This window comes from Camelus bactrianus, chromosome 26, assembly GCF_048773025.1.
Source record: "Camelus bactrianus isolate YW-2024 breed Bactrian camel chromosome 26, ASM4877302v1, whole genome shotgun sequence".
NCBI lineage: Eukaryota > Metazoa > Chordata > Mammalia > Artiodactyla > Camelidae > Camelus > Camelus bactrianus.
The window spans coordinates 22,543,064-22,563,933 of record NC_133564.1 but is presented as its reverse complement, the minus strand read 5'-3'; the positions used below and the strand labels follow the sequence as shown (position 1 = coordinate 22,563,933).

General features: G+C 35.7%; 1 protein-coding gene across 6 annotated transcripts in view; it reads right to left on the bottom strand.

Annotated features, from left to right (window-relative positions):
• DLC1 (DLC1 Rho GTPase activating protein) overlaps positions 1–20,870 on the bottom strand; it is a 344,906-nt gene that overhangs the window by 225,773 nt on the left and 98,263 nt on the right. For all 6 annotated transcript variants that reach the window (XM_074353515.1, XM_074353521.1, XM_074353522.1 and 3 more), the window contains one exon: positions 18,262–18,402. In XM_074353515.1, coding sequence (XP_074209616.1) covers positions 18,262–18,402 — 141 coding nt within the window. The remainder of the gene's footprint in view (positions 1–18,261; positions 18,403–20,870) is intronic.

The following is a 20,870-nucleotide window of genomic DNA, read 5'->3' as shown; positions in this document are numbered from 1 at the left end:
AAATGCTTTCATCTTCTGTGGAGGGAGGGGGAACTGTACCAGCAAGAAGGTTTAAAGACTGAGGCTTTGAAGTTGAGGGTGAAGTGGGAAAAGTGATCTTTTGGTCAGGTGAATTTGGACCAAGCCAGATTAATTTCTATACTTCAACTCAGCATATACTGCGTAGAGACCAGAGAGTTACGATGTGTAGAGGAGAAGCCTCTACATCTAGTCCAGTGGTGTTCACAGGGGGCTTCCTGCAGTCCCGGGGCTCCCACAAGGACCCCTGGGTGCAGAAGGCAGTTGGAGCAGTAGGTACCATGCTGCTGCGGCCAGGACAGCTCTACTTTTAGCTGCTTCAGAGTGTGGTCTACTTCAATTCATATAATGCACAACCACTAAGCATCTGCTCTGACGCTGGCACTGCTCCAAGTGTGGTCATGTGAGGGTGGTCGAGATAGAAGTGGCCTTGGCCTCGTGAAGCCTGTAGCCTATGCAAGGTTCTCTGTGGGCTGCTGGGAGGTGTGTGAACCATGAATGGTGTTCCAACACACTCAATTTGAAGATGAATAAACTGAAGATCAGACAGATAAAGTCCCCCACATAATAAACTTAAGAGTTGGGGATAGACTCTAGGTGCTGTGACTTATATGTCATTGTTCTTCCTGCCAAGCTCAGAGCTCAGAAAGGAAGAGAAGGAATGAAAAACTGTAGAAGTCCACATTTCTACAGAACAACTCCAGAGGGTTTGAATTTCGGTCCATGACTAGGTTTTTCTCTCTGTTCATTTAAGTGCTCTCTCAAGATGCAATCAAAGCTGTACACCCGTCCTTGGACTTGGGGAAGGAAGATCAGCTGTATGATCTGTTCCCTCCAGACCAGTGTGTCCGATTCCTCTCTGGTGGGAGGTCATCTGGCTGCAGTTGGTTCCAAGAGCTTTCCCATCAGTCCCTCTCCGTCCCTGCGGCCCCTTCTGCACAGCCCGGTCTCTGTGGAATTGCTGGGGCTCTCTTGCATTCTTTGCTGCCTTGCATCACTTCCTTCCTTCCTTTCCTGTAGGCACCGGGAATGCTTTCTCTCCAACTCTGTTTCTGCTGCTCACCCTTCCACCCATGACCTTTGCCTCTTTCCCTTTCCTCTCTGTTCCCCTGGAGGCTCTGTTACTATACGTCTATAATGATGGAAACTAGGATGGGGTGGGACACAACTCAGTGTGTTTTCCTTTTGATTCTGCGCTTCTGCTTTGTTCTCTCACTGTCCGTAAAAGCCCTCACTCTTTTTAAATATTGGGTTTCACCTTTAGCCCTAATCACTCGTTCTGCCTACTGTGCCTCCCTCCCCCTTCACATCTGCAACCATCTGCAGTCCTATCACCAGCAAGGTGAGATCTGATCAGGCTTTCTACACAAAGAAGGGCAATCTGCAATGTTGATGACTCAGGATGTGGAATGTCCCTTATTCAGTCTGTCCAGACCTTGACCTGCTGCGATGTGTGACACAGAGAGCTGCTGGCGGTGATCTTTCACTGTCCTTGAAGATCCTGTAATACATTCAGCATTCTGTCTCTGGGAGCTGATTCATTCTCAAGAGCCAAATCCTCTCAAAAACATTAACCAGGGAGTGATGGAGCAGGAGAGGATTCATTTGACCTGTGATCTGAGACTGTGCTTATTGGGGAACAGTTTTACCTCCTTACCATTTACATTACTTACTACTTCTTTTTAAAATGTGTGTATGCGTGGTTTTGGTCATGGGAAATAGGACACTAAGTGTCTGAAAAAATGGAGCTAAAGGGAATTGACCTTTATTAGGGATTATTTTAAAAGCCCCAGAAAATTCCAAGTCAAAGGCTCAAAATCATGCTTTCCTTAATAATTGGTAATAAAGATTGAACGTTTGTAGACAGACCTGCAGTCAATATGAACCATTGTTTCTGTGGGTAGCCTGTTTACAGCCGCTTTGTAGGGAAACAGTAGTATTGTTCTAAGATTGATTGTCAGTTCACTGGGATTCCAAGAAAATGCCCAAAGGAATTCCTCTGTGGTGATGTGGCAAGAACATCATTTCTTCAGAGGCTCCAACACAGGGCAGAAATCCCTCTTTTGTAAGTGTTTGTATTCATCATTGATAAAATGGATGTTTAGTTGCCGGCATTTGAATTATTACAGTTGTAAGACAAACACAGTTCGTGAACTTTCTAACATGTTTTGACCAAAGGCTCAAATACTTCCTTATCTTCTTGAGTAGAAAGGAACATGCCATTGATGGAAAGGGGAAGTTAACAGAGGAACACAAAATGTTTCATTTTAAAAGACATAGTACTCCTCCTAATACACTGTTTAACATGAGATTTTTGCTTATAAAGAAAGAGGCCTATGTGTTAAGCCATTAAGAAGCCAGATAAACAAAATTTCGCAGAACAGATGTATCTCTAATTTATAATATATGTACTTTAGGTTATCCCAATGAGGTGAGATGGTTGAAATGCCATCAATATCATGACCCAGCATCCACCACGTTTTGGCTCAGAGAACAGCAAAAAAGAAGCATAGCTGGGGAAAGCGGTGAAGATGGCTATAACTGAAACCCAAATCACAATGATTAAGATAGATGCAGAGAGGGCTGACTGAATTATTAATCTTTTTCATTGTCCTCAGCTTCCCAGATGTGACCACATTCACTGGTGTCATTCTGAATACAAAAGTGTGCTGTGGGGTTTCTCCTGATGATAAAAGCGCTCCTTCCTCTTTCACTTTTCCCTGTACTGGAATAGTCCCATCTTTCTGGGAACTTGACTCTCCAAGCTGCTCCTCATCTTATGCAAGGCCATGCAGGACAAGGGCATCCTTTATGGGCTGTTGATCTGCTTAGTTAGCCCAACTGCATTGGTCCTTTTCTAAATGACACCTGTGTGTCTCCTTAATTCACCCTAACACAGAGAATACCAGAATGTGATTCAGCTCAAAGAACAATCTGCCACAGAATTTAGAAAAATGCAAACACACTATTTAAAATGTTAATTCACAAAAACAATTTTATGTACTCCTTTTAAAGAGTACATCTATTGTATAAAACTGAAGCACAGAATTGCCATGCTGTACACTAGAGAGTAACACAGCATTGTAAATTGGCTATACTTCAACACAAGAGAAGTGAATTATAATAATGGTTTTCATTGGTAGAGGGCTTACTATGCATTGAGCGCTCTGCATAGAAATTTCCTTCCATAAATCACTGAATCTTTGTGAATAACCTTTCAAAGGGCCTAGTTAAATAATTTAGTTTAAATTAAAATATTTTAAAACCAGCTTATTATAAATACTAAAGAGAAAAGATAAAATGCATAAGTGTGCATTCATATATAAAGTAATTTTATAATTCCTATAATTATTAGAATGTAATTAATAATAATATAAATTATTATTAAATAACTTTATAAGTGTGTATTGCTCTGTTTCATGAAAATTTTTACCGTGATTTCCAGGTTTGGAGTGCTTTACCAAAATTTAATCCAAATCGAATAATTTTCCAAGAATTCAAAAAAATAGAAAAAGCATTGATGAAGGACAAATTATGTGCCTATAATGTGACATCTTCTGCTTCATAGGTTTGTGTGGAAATGCTGTAAGTGAAATAACTGTATCTTCTCTTAAGCTGTGATTTTTAATATTTAAAATTTTGCCTCTCTCAATAGGTCTCAATGTATGGAAACACTGTATCAATGGTCATTTTGCTGTGGATTTAGATCTTCCACAGTGAGCACTTCAAATCCATGCTTCAACTTTATCTCTGACCCAGGAGGCCAAAGGGCAAGCTGACTCAATCTTAAATTCTTTAAATCTACTATCTAAACTGGAAATTTCAACAGCTATTTTTTTGGCATGTGATGAAAATTTAAAAAATCATCTATATACTTTGAAGCTTGGCTACCATTTTAACTCAAGTAGAGCATAAAGTACATGTAACTATGAGTAATTTACTAAACTTGGCTTAAAAAACCCTGGAGAATATATATATATATATATGTGTTACATATATATATGTTATATACATATATACGTATATATATATGTTATATACTATTATATATTATCATTATAATATATAATGTATTATTATATCAGGAAATATTGATATCTATGATTTTTGTTAGAGTGGCTTATAGATTTTCTAATTTTCTTCTGATATTTTCACCAGCGTGAAACCTGAAAAAGTTTAAATTGTACTCTAACTACTGGTCCAAGAAAAAGCATCAAAGAGCAGAAAGATGTTCCCATGTGGCCTTAGTCATGTCTCCTGGGTGAAGAGATAGTTTGACTGTGGGGAACTGCTCAGTGGCTCCTGTCTTCTCCTCCCTGTGGATAGTGTTCTCACAGTACCCGGTAAACACCAACCAACAATGTATGTGATCATTTTAATAAGGGGGAGAAAGGTGAGGCTGCTGCCAGTGAAGATGGGGAGGATTAGCTAAGGACATGCATTCCTCTGGCCTCTAAGGCCCCCTTCACTGGGCAGCCTTCTCTGGATCTGGCGCTGAGAGGGTCACGCCCTGCTCTGAAGCCCAGCACCCCTCCTTCCCCTTCTCCCTGCCCACCACCAGCCCTACTCATCAGGCAATTTCTGAATATGGGAAAGACAATATAGTTAGACTAGGAAGTGTGACTTTGTGATAGTAGAGTTAGAATTGTTAAGAAATAAGGCAGGGAGGTGTGTGGGAGAAGGGAGGAAAGCTGTTTTATGGATTCATAACTAGCACAGGAAGAGTGGACACTCAGTCTTGTCAGTACACTTTTCAACTTTATTGAGGATTCTGCCTCATGATATCATTGCAAGGCTCTGACAAAGTAACTGCCTGCTTTTACCTACAAAAGTCTTCCATATGATGGAAGCAAGACACGACTATTCTTTTTAGCTAATATTTAATCCTAGTTCTTGTCTAGTGACTCAAGTCAGTGGGTCTCACTGTATCAGGATTGTCCAATGTTAAATATTGATTTCTGTGGCTGATTTCATGGCTATTTGGTGTGGATTATGTGTGTCAGCAGATTGTAAATACCATGGGAGAAAAAAAAAAAGAAAGAAAATCTGTTAGAAACCATCAGTGACAAAAGCCAGCAGCTAATGAGTCTTTTAGTTGCTCTCAACTCTCGCACTGTGATTTACTGTTTTTGGTTTTGGTCGACTAAGATGTTTTTGGTGGATAAGTTAAGGACAGCGTGGTACAATGAAGATTTTTAGGAACTTGGCTAAAAAGAATCCACTAAATTGCCTGCTTTTAAGTCCAGGGATGACATCTTACTTGTCCTTCATTTTTCAGACCCTAGCATAGAGATCAGCACATGGTAAGACCTCCACTTTTCTTTCAAGGAGTCAATGAAAAGGCATAAAAACTAACAGAAGTACGAAGTAATCACACTTAAGTATATCAAATCTAGCCCTTTAAATTATGCACCATTTAATAAATAATCCTAAAAGTTAGAAACATGAACAACTTTATGACAAGAAGACATGTCTGTGGCAAGAATCCTCTTAGTTGTAGGGAGGACATTTATTAAGGGTGTTTATAAGGTACTACAAAAATTTTCTTTCAAAGGGAACCACTCTGAAAATTGAAAGCTTGTAGAGAGGAAAACAGCAAGCATATGACAAAGTTGCTTAATTATACTAAGCCATAGATTCTTACAGAGAAATAAAAAAGCCAAATACTGCCTAGAGATACTCTGCCTTATCTGTACTTCCATAGGCATTTACTGTGCAATATACATTTCCTGACAGCACTGCAAGTCCTCAAACATCCTCTGTAAATTTAACTTCTTAAAGTTCCTGAAAAATCATTTAAAGTTCTACAGTTTTGGAGTATTGGAGGCATAAATTTTAAATAGGTGACTCCTAATGATAAAAGGTGAATTATTATAACCTAAATTGCCTCATCATTGTAGATCTCTTATTTTGTGTATGAAGGGATATACAATTTGACCAGAAGATGGCAGCAATCTGAAAGAAACAAAACAAGAAACCAAACAGGAAAACAAAAAAGCAAGGTATGGCAATTACCCTGCTTTCTACTGTTCAAGGGTTCAATGATGAACGTTACTTTAATTAGTATTAATCTTTTGTCGTATATTATCCTTTTTGAGGTGTAAGATGTCCTCATTCCAAGAAAAATAACTTGAGTGAGAGCCTACTTGTACTATTCTCTCATCAAAGAAGAAAATCCTTTGAAAGATCCAATAATTATCTTTAGACAGACTTTTAAGTCAGTAGTATATTAATTTTATCTTGGAGTAAAAAATAATATCTTAAAGTAATATATATGGTACTCAAACTTATGATCCAGAAAGAGATTAAATATGTTAAAAATTTTCTCCCAAGTATCTGTTTGGGGTGGAGGAATGTTCTTGTATATAAAATGCATTATACACAAACATAATTAAAAAAACATAAAAATTCTTTCTTGGATAAATATATATATATATATTTCTTGGATAAATAAATATATATACATAGATATAATTTTATTTATTTACAAATCTTTTAAAAAAGAAAAAAAATCATTCATCAGAATGTAACAGAACTTCCCTTATGTGCCTAACTTACTAACAAGTTGAAGTGAATTGAATTAAAAAGATGCTCAAGGGAGCATATAGCTCATGTCCTTGTAATGTACCTTCTAATTTACATAACAAATGGAATTATAGATAATCTACTATGACAATATTCTTCAAATCAGTTAATGAGTAATGTTGTTTACTCTGTGTAACTCAGAAATATGCTAGAATAATTGTGAAAAAATAATAAATACATGATGGTAACTAATGAAAAACAATGAAATGATTTAAATTTTGTGCCTTCTGCTTTTAAATGGCACCATATACTTTTTGCCACATAATTATTTTCTGGTTTGATGGCAGTATTTTAATGAAAGTTTCCAGCTATTTTGTGAGAAAAAATTATATTTAGTCTATTATTTCAAAAAGCTTAAGAAAAATAGTCCTTTAGCCTAATCTGAATATAAGGAGGTACTTTTGAGGCCTATTCCTGCTGCCCAGGGAGCTCTTAAGTAAGAAAATATCCCTTTACTCCTCTGGAGTCAGCCTGACCTAATGCCCTCCAACCATGTTTGATCTGACTATTTGAAACCCAATAGGTATACTTATTGCTGAAATCCATTCTTCTTTATTCCAAGAAACTACCAAAGCTTCTAGAGCTCAGCCCCAAACTGAAGGTCCAGTGCCCATGGCCAGACTGATTCTATTCCTGGTCATTGCATCGGACCTCTTCCCCAGCACATTTCCCAAACCTCTATAGGCATATAGAGGTTTCATACCAGGATGAAAACTGCTTAGCTGCAAACACTGATCATTTCATATGAAAAAGGAAGAATCAATCAAAGGGCAGAACTAAGGGCATCTCCCTTAGATAGGTTTTTGGGCAGGGTATTGAAAATTACCCACAAATTGACCCAAAGGCCTTTCTAGCTATATTTTCTGCGAAGTGTGGTTATATACCCCATTTTTTAATTCAACTTAAGATTATCTAATATGCCCTGAACAGAGTGTTTTTTAGTTTTCTGATGCTTTTTACATGCTATTCCTCTTCCTCTTACATCACCTGGGAAACTCCTAGTCATTATTAAAGACCACATTCCATAGTCATTTCCTCTGGGCAGTCTTACCTAAGGGTTCCCACCTTCTCTATAGTACTCTCTTCAGAATTAATACATTTCTTTAACATTTAATCCTAGACTTGGTAATAATTTTAACTTGGTACTTACTACATCTTTTCATAACCACATGTTTGGGTCTCTGCTTACATCACAGAGTGCTCCTCATGAAGGTGAAGGTTATGGCATGTGTGGCAGAGACTACAGAGGTACTCCCTAAGGTCAATGCACCGACTCCCTTGCTTCTGGGAATAATGGATGCCAATGGCTGCAGCTGTTTCCCTCTTTGGGAAATGTCCTTGGCAGCCAGGAACTGCCTCGCTCTAGAATACATCACTTTCTAGGGGCAGCCTAAGACCGAGGATTGGCTGGTGCAGGATACAGAGATCCAACCTCCTTGTCTCAATTTGGGACAACTCTGAAGAGCCATCCAAGCTCCGGAGAGCTCCAGAGGATCCGCTGAGGCTGCAACTGTTACTGCACTGCAGCTCAACCATCTCTGCCCTCTGACCAATCCTGCTTTCCTCACTTCCATATGTTTCTATCTCCCAAGAACACGCTCCAGTAAAGCTTCTCCCAGCAATTCTTGGTCCCAGAGCCTGATTCCAGAGATTCCAATCATGTCATTTCCCCTCCCTTTTTTCCTTAAATTCTGTCCCAGTGCCTAGCACACAGGCTTACACATACCTATAGTGAGAGTGAGTTCTTACGAGTTTTTTGAAAAAAAAAAAAAAAAAAAAAAAAAAAAAAAAGGAATTGTTTCATAACATTAATGTTCATAACATTAATAGTATGAGTTCAGCTACATTATAAATTAGAAAGGCTTTTGTTTAATAAAATATAGAATAATTTCATAAAGACATCAATATATGTTAGACATATTACACATGGCTAATGATACTGTTCTTTATATTCTGATTAAAGTAAGGTCTTCAAATGTCTAATAAATATTTTTAAAGTTAATTATTACTAGAAATAAAAAATTGCTCTTTAACAAATATGCAATTCCTTTTTGGTCTATATAACTACATAAGAGAATATTAGAAAAGCAGATAAAAATGTATGTAAAACTATTCATCATGTTATATAATATTGCATCTAATGTAGAAAAACTACAAATATGCTATAAGTAGGGAAATGATTGCACAATTTTGATATCTTCATGAAATTCAAAATGTAAAATTTGATAGTTAATATTTGCTTAGAAAATACACTTAAATGGAAATTCTACTGGTTCTGGGTTCTAAATGTTTTTATCTACTGAAAGTTAAAATTAAAAGTTAAAATTCTGACTTTACTCTCCAATAGACAGTTCAAAAAAAAAAAAGGTAGAACTATCTATCTGTCTGCAATCCAGTCTCTGAATATAGAATTTAATGATCTGGATCAGCAGAATTCCAGACCTAGGCTAAGTCGAGCTGCTCTGATCCAGAGTCTGCTCTCACTCCTACTTTCTTTGTTTCTTATTGGCACCCAGAGCTCAGAACTTGGTGATGATGAAGTTTTAGGAATAAATAATGTTTTTTGCCCTAGCAGCAGAGAAGTTCTGGGGCAGCTTCACTAGGATGCTCTTGGAAATGGAGTAGACATATATCAGAGGCTGTCTGGACTCAAAAAAAAAAATCTCCAACATTTTCCTTGCCCATATAATTTGTTTGGTCTAGGATTTAAACAAAATTAATGCCATGGATTGATCAAAGAAGATCTTATTCAGAAGGCCATTATATAAAAGAGAATGAAATAAATGAGCCTGGTTGAGGCAGTGAAGGAAGGCAGTTCCAGGGGTACCCAGAACAACACACAGTCTGAACAGCACTGATTTATTGTTATTATTGCTTGTTTGTATGATTCTCTGCATGTCACATTATGACTAATTGGGTAAATGCCCATTCAGTAAGTTACTGTAATATTTATACAAAGATAGGGCCTTCAAAATGAATCAACAGAGCAGCAACAAAATAAAACGGAGAAATCAATCTATGGTAAAAAGGAAACAGAGTTGTTTTCATGACCATCAACTGATTTTCTTTTGAAGGAATTTACTAATCCTGAAGTTGCCCAGATTACGCCGAGTTGTCACAGTGGAAAAAACAGAGAATCACTAAAAAGTGACAGTTGCAACAATAATCTAAGGAATATAAACCATTCATTCATTAAAAAAAACCTAGCATATAAAATGCTTGTTAAATACCCAGATATCAAGAATATTGATATTTTTCAAGTGGTGGTATCTTAGGACACCATGACGATAAAGAGTAAGTGATTCCCTTATTTTCATATTTTGTTACATGACTCCATCTGTTTAGATGTGTGATATTCAGAATATTCAAATACTTGGTTGCTGTTTCTGCTTTTTCATTTAGAAATCTGGTATGTGGTAGACAGCTCAAAACTATAGTCAGGAAAGCCCTCTGTGTAAACTTTGTATAACTGCTATTGAATATTCACCTGGAATCCCTGGTTAAACATTTAGACTGACTTCAACTGTCTTTAAGGAGTACATGTGCTGTAAACCAGAGATTGGCACAACATTGTAAACTGACTATATTTCAATAAAATATATATATATACACACACAAAAAAAGAACTGAGTACAGAGGCCATCAAATGCCTGGGGAAGAATTAGTGATCAATTAAGGAATCAAAATAGAGAATTAGAAAAAAAAATGGTATCATTGAATATGTAATTAGAACTTTGGGACAACTTGGTTTGAAATGAAGAAAGCTCTGTGAAAATGGCCTATGGGTTATTATTACTGCCCAGTGCTATGAATTATATTCTTGGTTGCTGTGATGTGGCATGCCGTTGGCTTGCCATTTTACATTGCCCAGAAATAACTGGAAATTGTTATTTCTCTTGGATGAAAATGTGAGCTGGATTCGAGAAGTAACATCAGCACATGGAAAAACGAAATTTTTCTCATTGTAATGATGATAACATACAAAAGTACTATTCATATGACCAAATCTTAGGTTGCAGATTTTTTTTTCTTTCTTACTGTTCCTTACCCTAATGGAATCTATTCAATTCTGACTGTCCTATCATTCATGTGTTCCATTTTTTTCTCATCTTTCTTTTGGATGTAGGAATTCTGCTCCAGACGTTTAATTAACCAAGTTATTAAAAATAAAACACAAAAAAGACAGAAAAACAATTCTGCCAACTCGAAAATTTACTTAAATACCATGTGCTCAGTCTTTAGTACTAAGGATCAGTATATCTGGATGAAAGTTAAACTTATTCTTGGCACAAGGAAACTCCTAGATTCAAAATGAAAAGTCTTACGTGAGGAGGTCATTGTGGAGATCAAATAACCCATCCCAAACAAGACTGTCATGAATTAACGTGTAAATGGAGTGGAAACAGATGTAAGTATCTTCAAACACAAGTAATGAGAAAATTTTGAATTATTTTAAATACAAAAGCAAATGGCTATGAAAAATGTTTCTATTTTTCAAAGCCCAAGGTTAATGAATTACATTATTTATTATTTCAAAATCCAGAATATGTGAATGGAATCCTCTATACTTGAGAATCAGAATTCTAAGAAATATCTCATTAAAATAGTAATAGAATGATTTCCTTTTTAGAAACATTTCCCCCCCAGCTTTCTAGAGGCTCAGTTTTCCTTAAAAAGCTATACATTTTGTCTTACTGTTCTTCCTCATAAACAATGAAGATCTTAGTAAACAAAGACAAATATTTCTTTAAAAATCCATCTACTTTAATGTTATTGTTTAGCTATGTCAAAGTTAAATAGCCACATTCAAAAGCATTAGAATCTAAGGCATTTTTCTAGGACCATTACATTTTTGTTTGCATTTATTAATGGTAAACTGTACTAATTCAAATTTTTTGATGTTTCAGAAGAAGGTGACTTTACTTTCTTCAAGAATTCTATCTGTGTCATCTTTTGCTTTACTATGCAGATTATTTCCTTTACTGATCCTATGTGACATATGAAATACTATTTAAATTCTAGTCAATTTTATATATTACCTTGCTTTTTTTCCCTAAGAAGTCAGTAAAAAGGAGTATTTGCAGTTCCTATTTGTAAAAAAAATAAAGTTTAATTTCTTTATTTAGTTTTAAGTAGTGGACAACATTAGGGAAAATGACTAACTTTTGCTAAAAAAATTATCTGATAACCATTTAAGCAAAAATATTGAAGAATATCCTGGTAAAACAAAATAGAGATACTACTAAAATTTTGCTTATGAATTGGGTTTTAAATAGTATTTTAAAATGATGTGATCTGGACTTCCAAATCTACATGCTCTTTAAAAATTTTAGTGCCTACCATTTAATATATCACAAGCACAATGACTTTAGCTTAATGATCATATATATAAGACATGTGATTCCATTTAGATATAAAACCTGGCTTACACTGAAAGTATTATGGGGGATTCCTGATGGTTTTTCTTTCCTTTCTTGATCAGTTTTAATTTCATTAATATGCTGTATAACTGGGGCAAATGCCAATGACATCCTATAGTCTCATAGCAGAATCAGATTTTCCATTTCCATGAAGTGTAGCAAAAGGGATACTGTGGAATTCTCTACTAGGAAATAAACCTGAATGAAGTAATCCCTGTCAAGGTGCCTGAAGTGCATTATTTGTAACAAAGATGTCATGTTCATCAGTCTCTTCATTGGATAGCTGATCTAATCATCAAAACTCGAACAAGCATTTCTTTACGGGGGCCTTGTAGAGTTTTCTGAGGATCTGATGAAGATATTGACAGTCTTCCCATGGGGAAATGCTCACATGCACACATAATGTAAAATACAATTTCAGGGGTTCAGGCATCCTCCTAAATCCATCCATGAATTCCAAGCTAATTCTTTTTCTAATCTTGTGTAGCTAATTCATCATGGATGAATGTCAGACTCTTAGTCAGACTGTCCCTGATAACTTTAACAAATCGCTTTCCATCAAAACAGTATTTTATGGACTTCTTAAGTTTTATTTTTAAGCAGCCTTACACGGAGTTCTCCTTTTACAGAAGCAACAATTAACAAGTTGATTATTGGTTGTAAAACGTGCCCATTAATCTCTATCCTTCTACCTGCTGAGCTTTTCTCTTTGAAACTCTTTCTCAGATCTTTTCAAACCTTTTATCTCCTGTCACAGATGAAAATAACACCACACTCCATACGTGGTAACAATGACTAAACCCGTATTTGTGGTTTCTATGTTTATCCTGAGTAATAGTCTTACATAAAATCAATGTTACTAAAATTTATACTGACTAATAACTATATGACTATATAAGAACTCCATAATTATTAATTTGGTTTCATTAAAATTTAACCATATAGTTAAGAATTATTCCATACAGACCATTAGAAAATGACATCAAGGAATGGAGATACACATACATATACATATATATTATACACATACACACACATATATATTACATAAAATGTGATACACACAAACACACACATACATATAAACACATATAAAAGTCTGTGCTCAATGGATGATTTAGAAAATGATGTTAGGACAATACAACCTATGCCATGCTCTGACTAACCAAGCACTGTACATTACTGTTCAATAAAACTGTTCCTGTGCACTTTGAGATTCCAAACATTAGTGACATTTTGTTTCAAATTTAATAATTTTTGTTGGTTCTGAAGCCACGTGATTAGCATGTGAATCTATGTACAAAGCAGTGTCTAGGTGCTTGGAAGATCTGGATGTCATCCCGGCCCTGTCCCTTATTAGCAGCAAGACCATAGGCAACTAAAATTAGCCACTTTCCTCTCTATGAACACTAAGTAATAACAGCATCTGCCTTAAACACTGTGGTGAGGATGTGATGGCTTACGACCTACTAGTCCATAATATAGTATCTGCCACACAGTGTGCACTCCATAAATGCTTGTTCTTTTTATTTTTGACATTATTATTACATAGGTAGAACACTTTTCTCCATAATTATTATCCAGATAAAGCTTCTGGGTCTTTCCTCAAGTTCTTATTCTTGTAGTCTCTACTTTTACTAGGTTTAGATACAAATTCATAGGAATACTATGCATGACAATTAATGGTGCTTGTGTGTACAATGGCCAACATATAAATTGACAGTTTCAAGAGTCATGTAGATTAGACCATATCTCATTGAGTGAAAACAGGTTAAATGAGGTTGTTTTTTAATGACTTAAATGTTAGTGGCTTTTGCTGAAAATAATATAATGTCAAAATTCATATGCAATGTCATCACCCACCTTTTTACCCCCACTTCAAAACATTTATGCTTTTTAGGGAGGACAATACTATTGACAAGTGTATGTCAGAGCAGAAAATTACTGTTTGCTTCTACCACTGTAGAGAGGAGGAAAAACAATAGATTGTGTGTAAGTGCCTCACTAAGTTGATTATAGCATGAACGTGTTTTGGAGTCATATTGAGAGATTTTTGTTTTTCTTCAACAAAGGTTATACTGATCATGCAATTTTTGAAACTGTTGTTAAAAGTGGCTAAAATATCAGGTTGACTGTGGCAATGGAGTCCTTTCTTTTTTTTATAGTCATCTAGAAATGATCACGAACTTATAGGCAGGACATAATCTTGAAGCTTTATTTCAGTCACCTTCCAGCAGCATGTAGGCAGGATTCATTCAGAATCAGTCTCTGGCTGGGGGCAATCTGCTGGCCCTTAGCTCCCACCCCACTCCGTGAGCTGACGTTCCACCCTCATCTATCTCATCGCAATTGTGACGGTGATGATGAAAAGATTAGGAGTGGATTCAGTCTGTGGAATTAGAGCTACTCTTGCTAGTTTGAGCTGGAGTAAAATGTATCTGTCTTTTTCCATTCTGAAGCAATTACACTAATGAAGATTAATAATTTCTGCTGTTTCTGAAGTCTTCAAAGGAGGGTTATTTTGTAATTCCAGTATTCAATACATTCTGATATAAATGCCAATATCGTCCAACATTCCTTCATATACTTTCGGATACACTCAAAGCTGCTCTGTCTAGCTGGGATTCCAACATGCCCAAATGTTTGAGTTTCTCATCCCTCTTGTTAGAATCCTCTCAGTCACATGTCAACGAGACGAGTTGTCTTCTCTATGAAACTGATGTTACTCTACATAGCAGAATACCCTCCCTGATTCTCCAGTACTTATTTTACAAATAAAACATATAGTTTTCTTTATCTTGGGCTTGGTGTCTCTTTCTTCATAAATGTATGATTAATGGTGACTGAATGACCACCTACAATAATCAGTATCTTTAAGAAAAATGACGACAAAACCTGTTTTAGTGCCTAGCTTTAAAATCTTTCATGTAATGACCTTATATCAACTAATACAGGATCAGCTCTAGCAACAGAATACCCTGGTCAGTGGGATGTCAAATACGGCTCTACAGTCAATCAAAGCACTATATATAAAATGATATGATTACAAATGGGTTTGCAGAAGTGTCTTATGTGAAAGGCATTATAAGATTGCCTCAAAGGAACAAAACAAAGAATTTAAGAAAGAAACGGATGAGATTTTTGACATGAAGCACCAGATCTTGTTTCTAATGTGTTTTTTGGCAGTGGATAACCTACCTTTAAATGTTTTAAATTTTTGCTTCAAATACATCTCAGAAATCTACTTTAATGCTCCATTTTCAGCATGATATATATACATGGCATTCATGAAAAAAATCTAAAGATTATTCATTGGTCTTCTTCTAATAATAAATATAAAAGTAGAAAACGTATTGAAAAATAGGCACTTAGAATCCAGAGACCTTATGCACAAAAAGAAAGCCAAATATTTGTGGTAGTTAGTCACCATTATAAATAGACTTCACAGCAGCAAATCAAGTGTAACATTAAATAATTCTGAAATGAAAGTAAGCATTCTGTAAAAGGGTGACATTATGGAGCAGAAGGTTAGTTCATTTTAGGCGGATGTTAGAAGTAGCTGTTCTCTGAATTTAATGTTTCTACTTAATATTAAAATTGAAATTTTAGTTCATGGTGAAAAGAACAGCTCTGCAGAACACTGGAGCTTTCTCTCTTTTCGCAAAATAGCAGAACTGCCATCACACATCTATTCCCTAAGCTCCAAGTTGAAGGGAATTTAGTATCTCATAAGATAGATAAAATTCTTCTCTAATATTTTAACCCAGGACAATAATATAAAATTAACCCATGGCCCAAGAATTATTTTTAAACTGTAGTATAAAGAGAGTATATTCAAAAGAATAACAACGCCAGTAACAGCAAAAAATAAAGCTTGCACACACATTAAAACAGCCCTTACGCCATCACAAAAGCCTGTTTTTCAAGCTATATTGTTGGCCATTTTCTTAAAAAAACTTCCTAAAAGTCAGTTGCTTTTGACAGTGGAATGGTTTTTTTTTCTCCCTGGGTACCTCTCACGGCCGGCTAGAGAATTTGACTAGATTATAGTTCAGTGGCTGAACACAGCTGCGTGTCCAGTCATCTAACTCTGCCTGTGCTGTTGGTCAGGATGCGTTAAGCAGGTTTTGGGTGTCTTAAAGGGGAACATTGTGTTTTGAGGCCAAGTCAGTTGCACACTGATTCTCATTGCTTACTGACTAGTGAGTTATGGCATCACTACGAAGATATGATTGTATGCCTGGGAAACGAGTCACACGTGAACAGATGGATATAAATCTCCATATCTGATTTTATTCCAAGTTAACAACTTTTCAATTAATATTTGATTTGTGGTGCATGAAAAAAACATATTTCTATTCAATAACTGATTTTAAGTATTTCTTAATTTTGCCTGTGGGGTGAATAGTTTGGTCAATTGATATGGCAATACATGAAAAATTTGAAAAAGATCCCATCATAAAAGTCTACTGAAGGATTAAAGTCCTAGGAAAACTGATGGTTTTATGTATCTCATTCTGAAACTTTACTGAAGACAGTAACCATAAAAATTAGGTACATATCTCAATGGAAATACACTGGCCACTTTTACAAACACGGGAGAAGTGAAAGAACTGCACACAGAATTTTAGCTGTTGTTACAAATTATACGGTGACCACATACTAAAATACATATGTTCCAAGGGAGAAAGACGATACCATTGGTAATTATTCTAAAGTAAAAGGTGAACACAGAAAAAATTTCATAGTGAAAAATTCTTCAGGATAATAGTTGGTGCTTTAAGAAGCAAATTTAAGCATAAATATCTTTAAAGAGGGAATTCACCTTCCTTTCTACTACCTTCTTACATATCAGTCCCACACCTGTCCCCAGTGTTCAGAAAACCAATGCTCCAACGATTCCCAAAGCTTTAAGCTAAAACTGTTGAGAGGCTTTTATCTTTTTTCTTAATAAGGTTGTGGTAAAATGAGATTGTTAGGATTCATATTTGAACTTTGCATCTCAACATTATCTACTCATCGTGAAAAAGAAGAGCACCATTTCACTGCAGTCTGCCCACTGGCACACATTATTTCTGACCCTACTTTTTCAGTGTCTCACAAAATAGTATCAGGTAATAGGTTATTACCTCTTATTTCCAATATACATAACACATAAAGCAAGTCATTGCATTTCACTGTTTACATATCTCCCTCCCTTGCTAGACTGTGAGATATTTAAATGCAGAGAATATATTTTTATTGCTCTCCAAGTCTTTTTCATCTTGCATAACACATGGCACGTTGTAGGTGTTCAATAAATATTTATTCCATCAAAAATACTTTAGATATTCTTGCAAATGAACACACCTACGATGTTTTAAATTCAAGTATTCTCTTTTGAGTTTTATTTCAGACATGCCTTTTATTTTAAAGGCAGGCAAACAAGCAATCCAAACTTGTTTCTCTGTGTTAAGCTAACACAGGCATTTAAAAAAATAATATGACACTGTGATTTTCACTAAACTAGGAAAGGTTATTTTGGAGCTGCTGGGACTTTAGATATTTGAAGTAGTAATTACTTCCTCCATAAATGTTACCTTTAGAGTCAAATACTGCTTTTCAGTTGCAGTTCAACTTTTTACTTAAAGGAAAATGTCTTTTTTTCACAATTCATGGTGCTGTTTTATTATATGTGGTAATTCTCCTTTTCGTTTGTTTTGGTAGCATTGTTAAGTCCATGAAGCATCATCATAAAAATGATAGTAGTTTAACATTGTTCAGTATTTTTTCTGTGCCAGGGATTTCACTAAGCATGTGACATGCACTATATCATTTAATATCCACATAAACTTCATGATGTGTGTGATCTTACGTGTCTGTCTCTACCTCTTCATCTATCCATCCATCCATCAATTTTCCAACTGGTAAACTGTGTAGTCAGGATAATAACACAGGGAGAGTTATCTTTAGATTTTGCATTCTTGGTTCTTTAAAGTTCTGAGTATCCAGCAACAAAATTTAATACCATATTTTGCAAAATTCTGGAATAATTACCTATTTTAGTAAATTACTTGTGTTATCATTTATAAAACAAACTAACAGCATACGTTGGGTAGTACTTAATTAAATACTATCAAGTCACTGCAACTAAGAATCCAAGAGCATTTCTTCTAAATTAAATGGATGAGATATCAACTCTTACCTGATGATCATCAACACTTCAAGTTGAAACTGACTGTTATCATTTACAACTTACCGTAGACTTGGGTTTGGTTCCAGAACTGGCCACCGGGGTGGAAGATGGTAGATCAGGGGACTCAGTGTTAGCAGACAAGTTTATCTGTGTCTGATTCACTGAAGTGGTATCTGCTCCACTGTCAGATCCTGATTCCAGATCCTGTTTAAAAAACGCATTGATAAGAGGGGCATATCCATGCTCTCTATAGGCCTTTCTCCCTGCCTCCAACACTCTTCTGCCTCCTCTTTCTCCCAACACACACTGACACACCAGAGTTAAGACGGCTGACATTGCCATGTCACCCAAATCAGACATTCTTTTGTATTAACAATTGTACTCTTAAGAGGGTCTGGTTTTAGAAAGCAAAGGCTGAAAAAGAGGTAGTATTACTACTTTGATAATTTAACAGCCAATTGTGAATTGGAAGGGACAGTAGTGGGAGCTCAGGCACTGCTGTCAAGGAGGTAGAAGCCCACAGACACTCCTTGCTTGTTGTGTGACCCTGAGTAACATTTCAAGCTAAAATAGTTTCTTCCCTTCAACCTCCACAGCATATCATTCTCTATTTTGCAATCTCATTACCTTATCTACCACATATCAATTATATGCATCCACCATCTCTACCTATGCATGCATATATGTATGTATCCATATATCTGTCTGTATATATCTCTGTCTATCTTTCATTTGTTTCTTTTTCTAATCCTTGATTGTCTCCTTCTATTGCAATCTATGTATCACAAGAGCAGGGACTTCACCTGTCTTGTTCACTGATACATCCCCAGGCTTAGAATAGTGCCTGGCACCTAGAACATGCTCATTAAATATTGTTTTATGAAAGAAAAACTAGGCTTACAAATGTAATATTTAACCAAGGAGGTGCAAGATCTGTACACTAGAAGCTATAAGACACTGAGGAAAGAAGTTGAAAAAGGCAAATAAATGGAAAGATATCTTATGTTCCTGAATTGGAAGAATTTAAATTGTGAAAATGTTGATACCACCAAAGTGATCTATAGATTCAGTGCAACCCCTGTCAAAATTCCAATAGCATTTTTTCACAGAACAGGAAAAAACAATCCTAAAATTTGTATGGAACCACAAAAGATCTTGGACAGCCAAAGCAATCTTAAGATCTTTCTTTCTTAAGAAAGAAAAACAAAGCTGGCAGCATCACATTTCCTTATTTCAAACTACAGTGCTATGGTAATCAAAACAGCATGGTACTTCCATAAAAACAGATACACACACCAATGGAACAGAACAGACAGCCCAGAAATAAAACATGCATATACAGTCAACTAATATTTGACAAGGGAGCCAAAAATACTCAATGGGGAAAATGTCTTTTCAATAAATGGTGTTGGGAAAATTGAATATTCACATGGAAATGAGTGAAAATGGACCCTCATCTTACACCACTCACAATAATTAACTTGAAATGAATTAAAGATGTAAATGTAAGATCTGAAACCATGAAACTCCTAGAAGAAAGCATAGACAAAAAGCTTCTTGACATTGGCATTGGCAACGATTTTTTGGATATGCCACCAAAAGCATAAGTAATAAAAGCAAAAATAAATAAGCAGGATTATATTAAGCTAAATGGATTCTGCACAGCAAACAATCAAAAGAAGAATGAAGAGGCAATCTATAGAATTGGGAGAAAATATTTGCAAACCTTATTATCAGATAAGGGGTTAATATCCAAAATATATAAGGAATCTATACAATTTAATAGCAAAAAAAATAATCTGATTAAAAAATTTAGAGTACCTGAATAGATATTTTTCCAAAGAAGACACATAAATGGCCAACAAGTACATGAAAAGATGCTCAACATTACTAATTATCAGAGAAATGCAAATTAAAACTACGATATATCACCTCACACCCGTTAGAATGGCTATTATAAAAAAGACAAGCAATAACAAGTGTTGAAGAGAATGTGGAAAAAAGGGAATTAAAGTTCATTGCTAGTGGAAATGTAAATTAGTACTGCTACTTTGGAAAACAGTATGGAGGTTCCTCAAAAAGTTAAAAATAGATGTGACCCAGCAATCTCACCTCTGGGTACACATCCAAAGGGAATGAATCACTGTCTTAAAGAGATATCTGCACCCCTGTGTTCACTGCTGCATTATTCACAATAGCCAAGACATGGGAACAACCCAAGTGTCTACTGATGGATGAATGGATAAAGAATATGTGATACACACACACACACACACACACACACACACACACACAAAGCTATATTATTTGGCTATAGAAAAGAAGGAAACCCTGCCTTTTGTCACAACACGGATAGCCCTTAAGAACATTATGCTAAATGAAATAAGCCAGAAAGAAAAACATAAATACTGTGATGATCTCACTTACATGCGGATTCTAATAAAAAGCTAAACTCATAGAAACAGAGCGGAGTGGTGGTTACCGGAGGATGGGGGTGGGGGAAATGGGGGCAATGTCTGTCAGAGGGTACAAACTTCCAGTTATAAGATGCATAAGTTCTGGGTACCTAATACTCACTTCTGTGGCTATAGTTAACAACACTGTATTATATACTTGAAAGTTGCTAAGAAAGTAGATATTAAATGTTCTCACCACACACACATTTGTAGTTA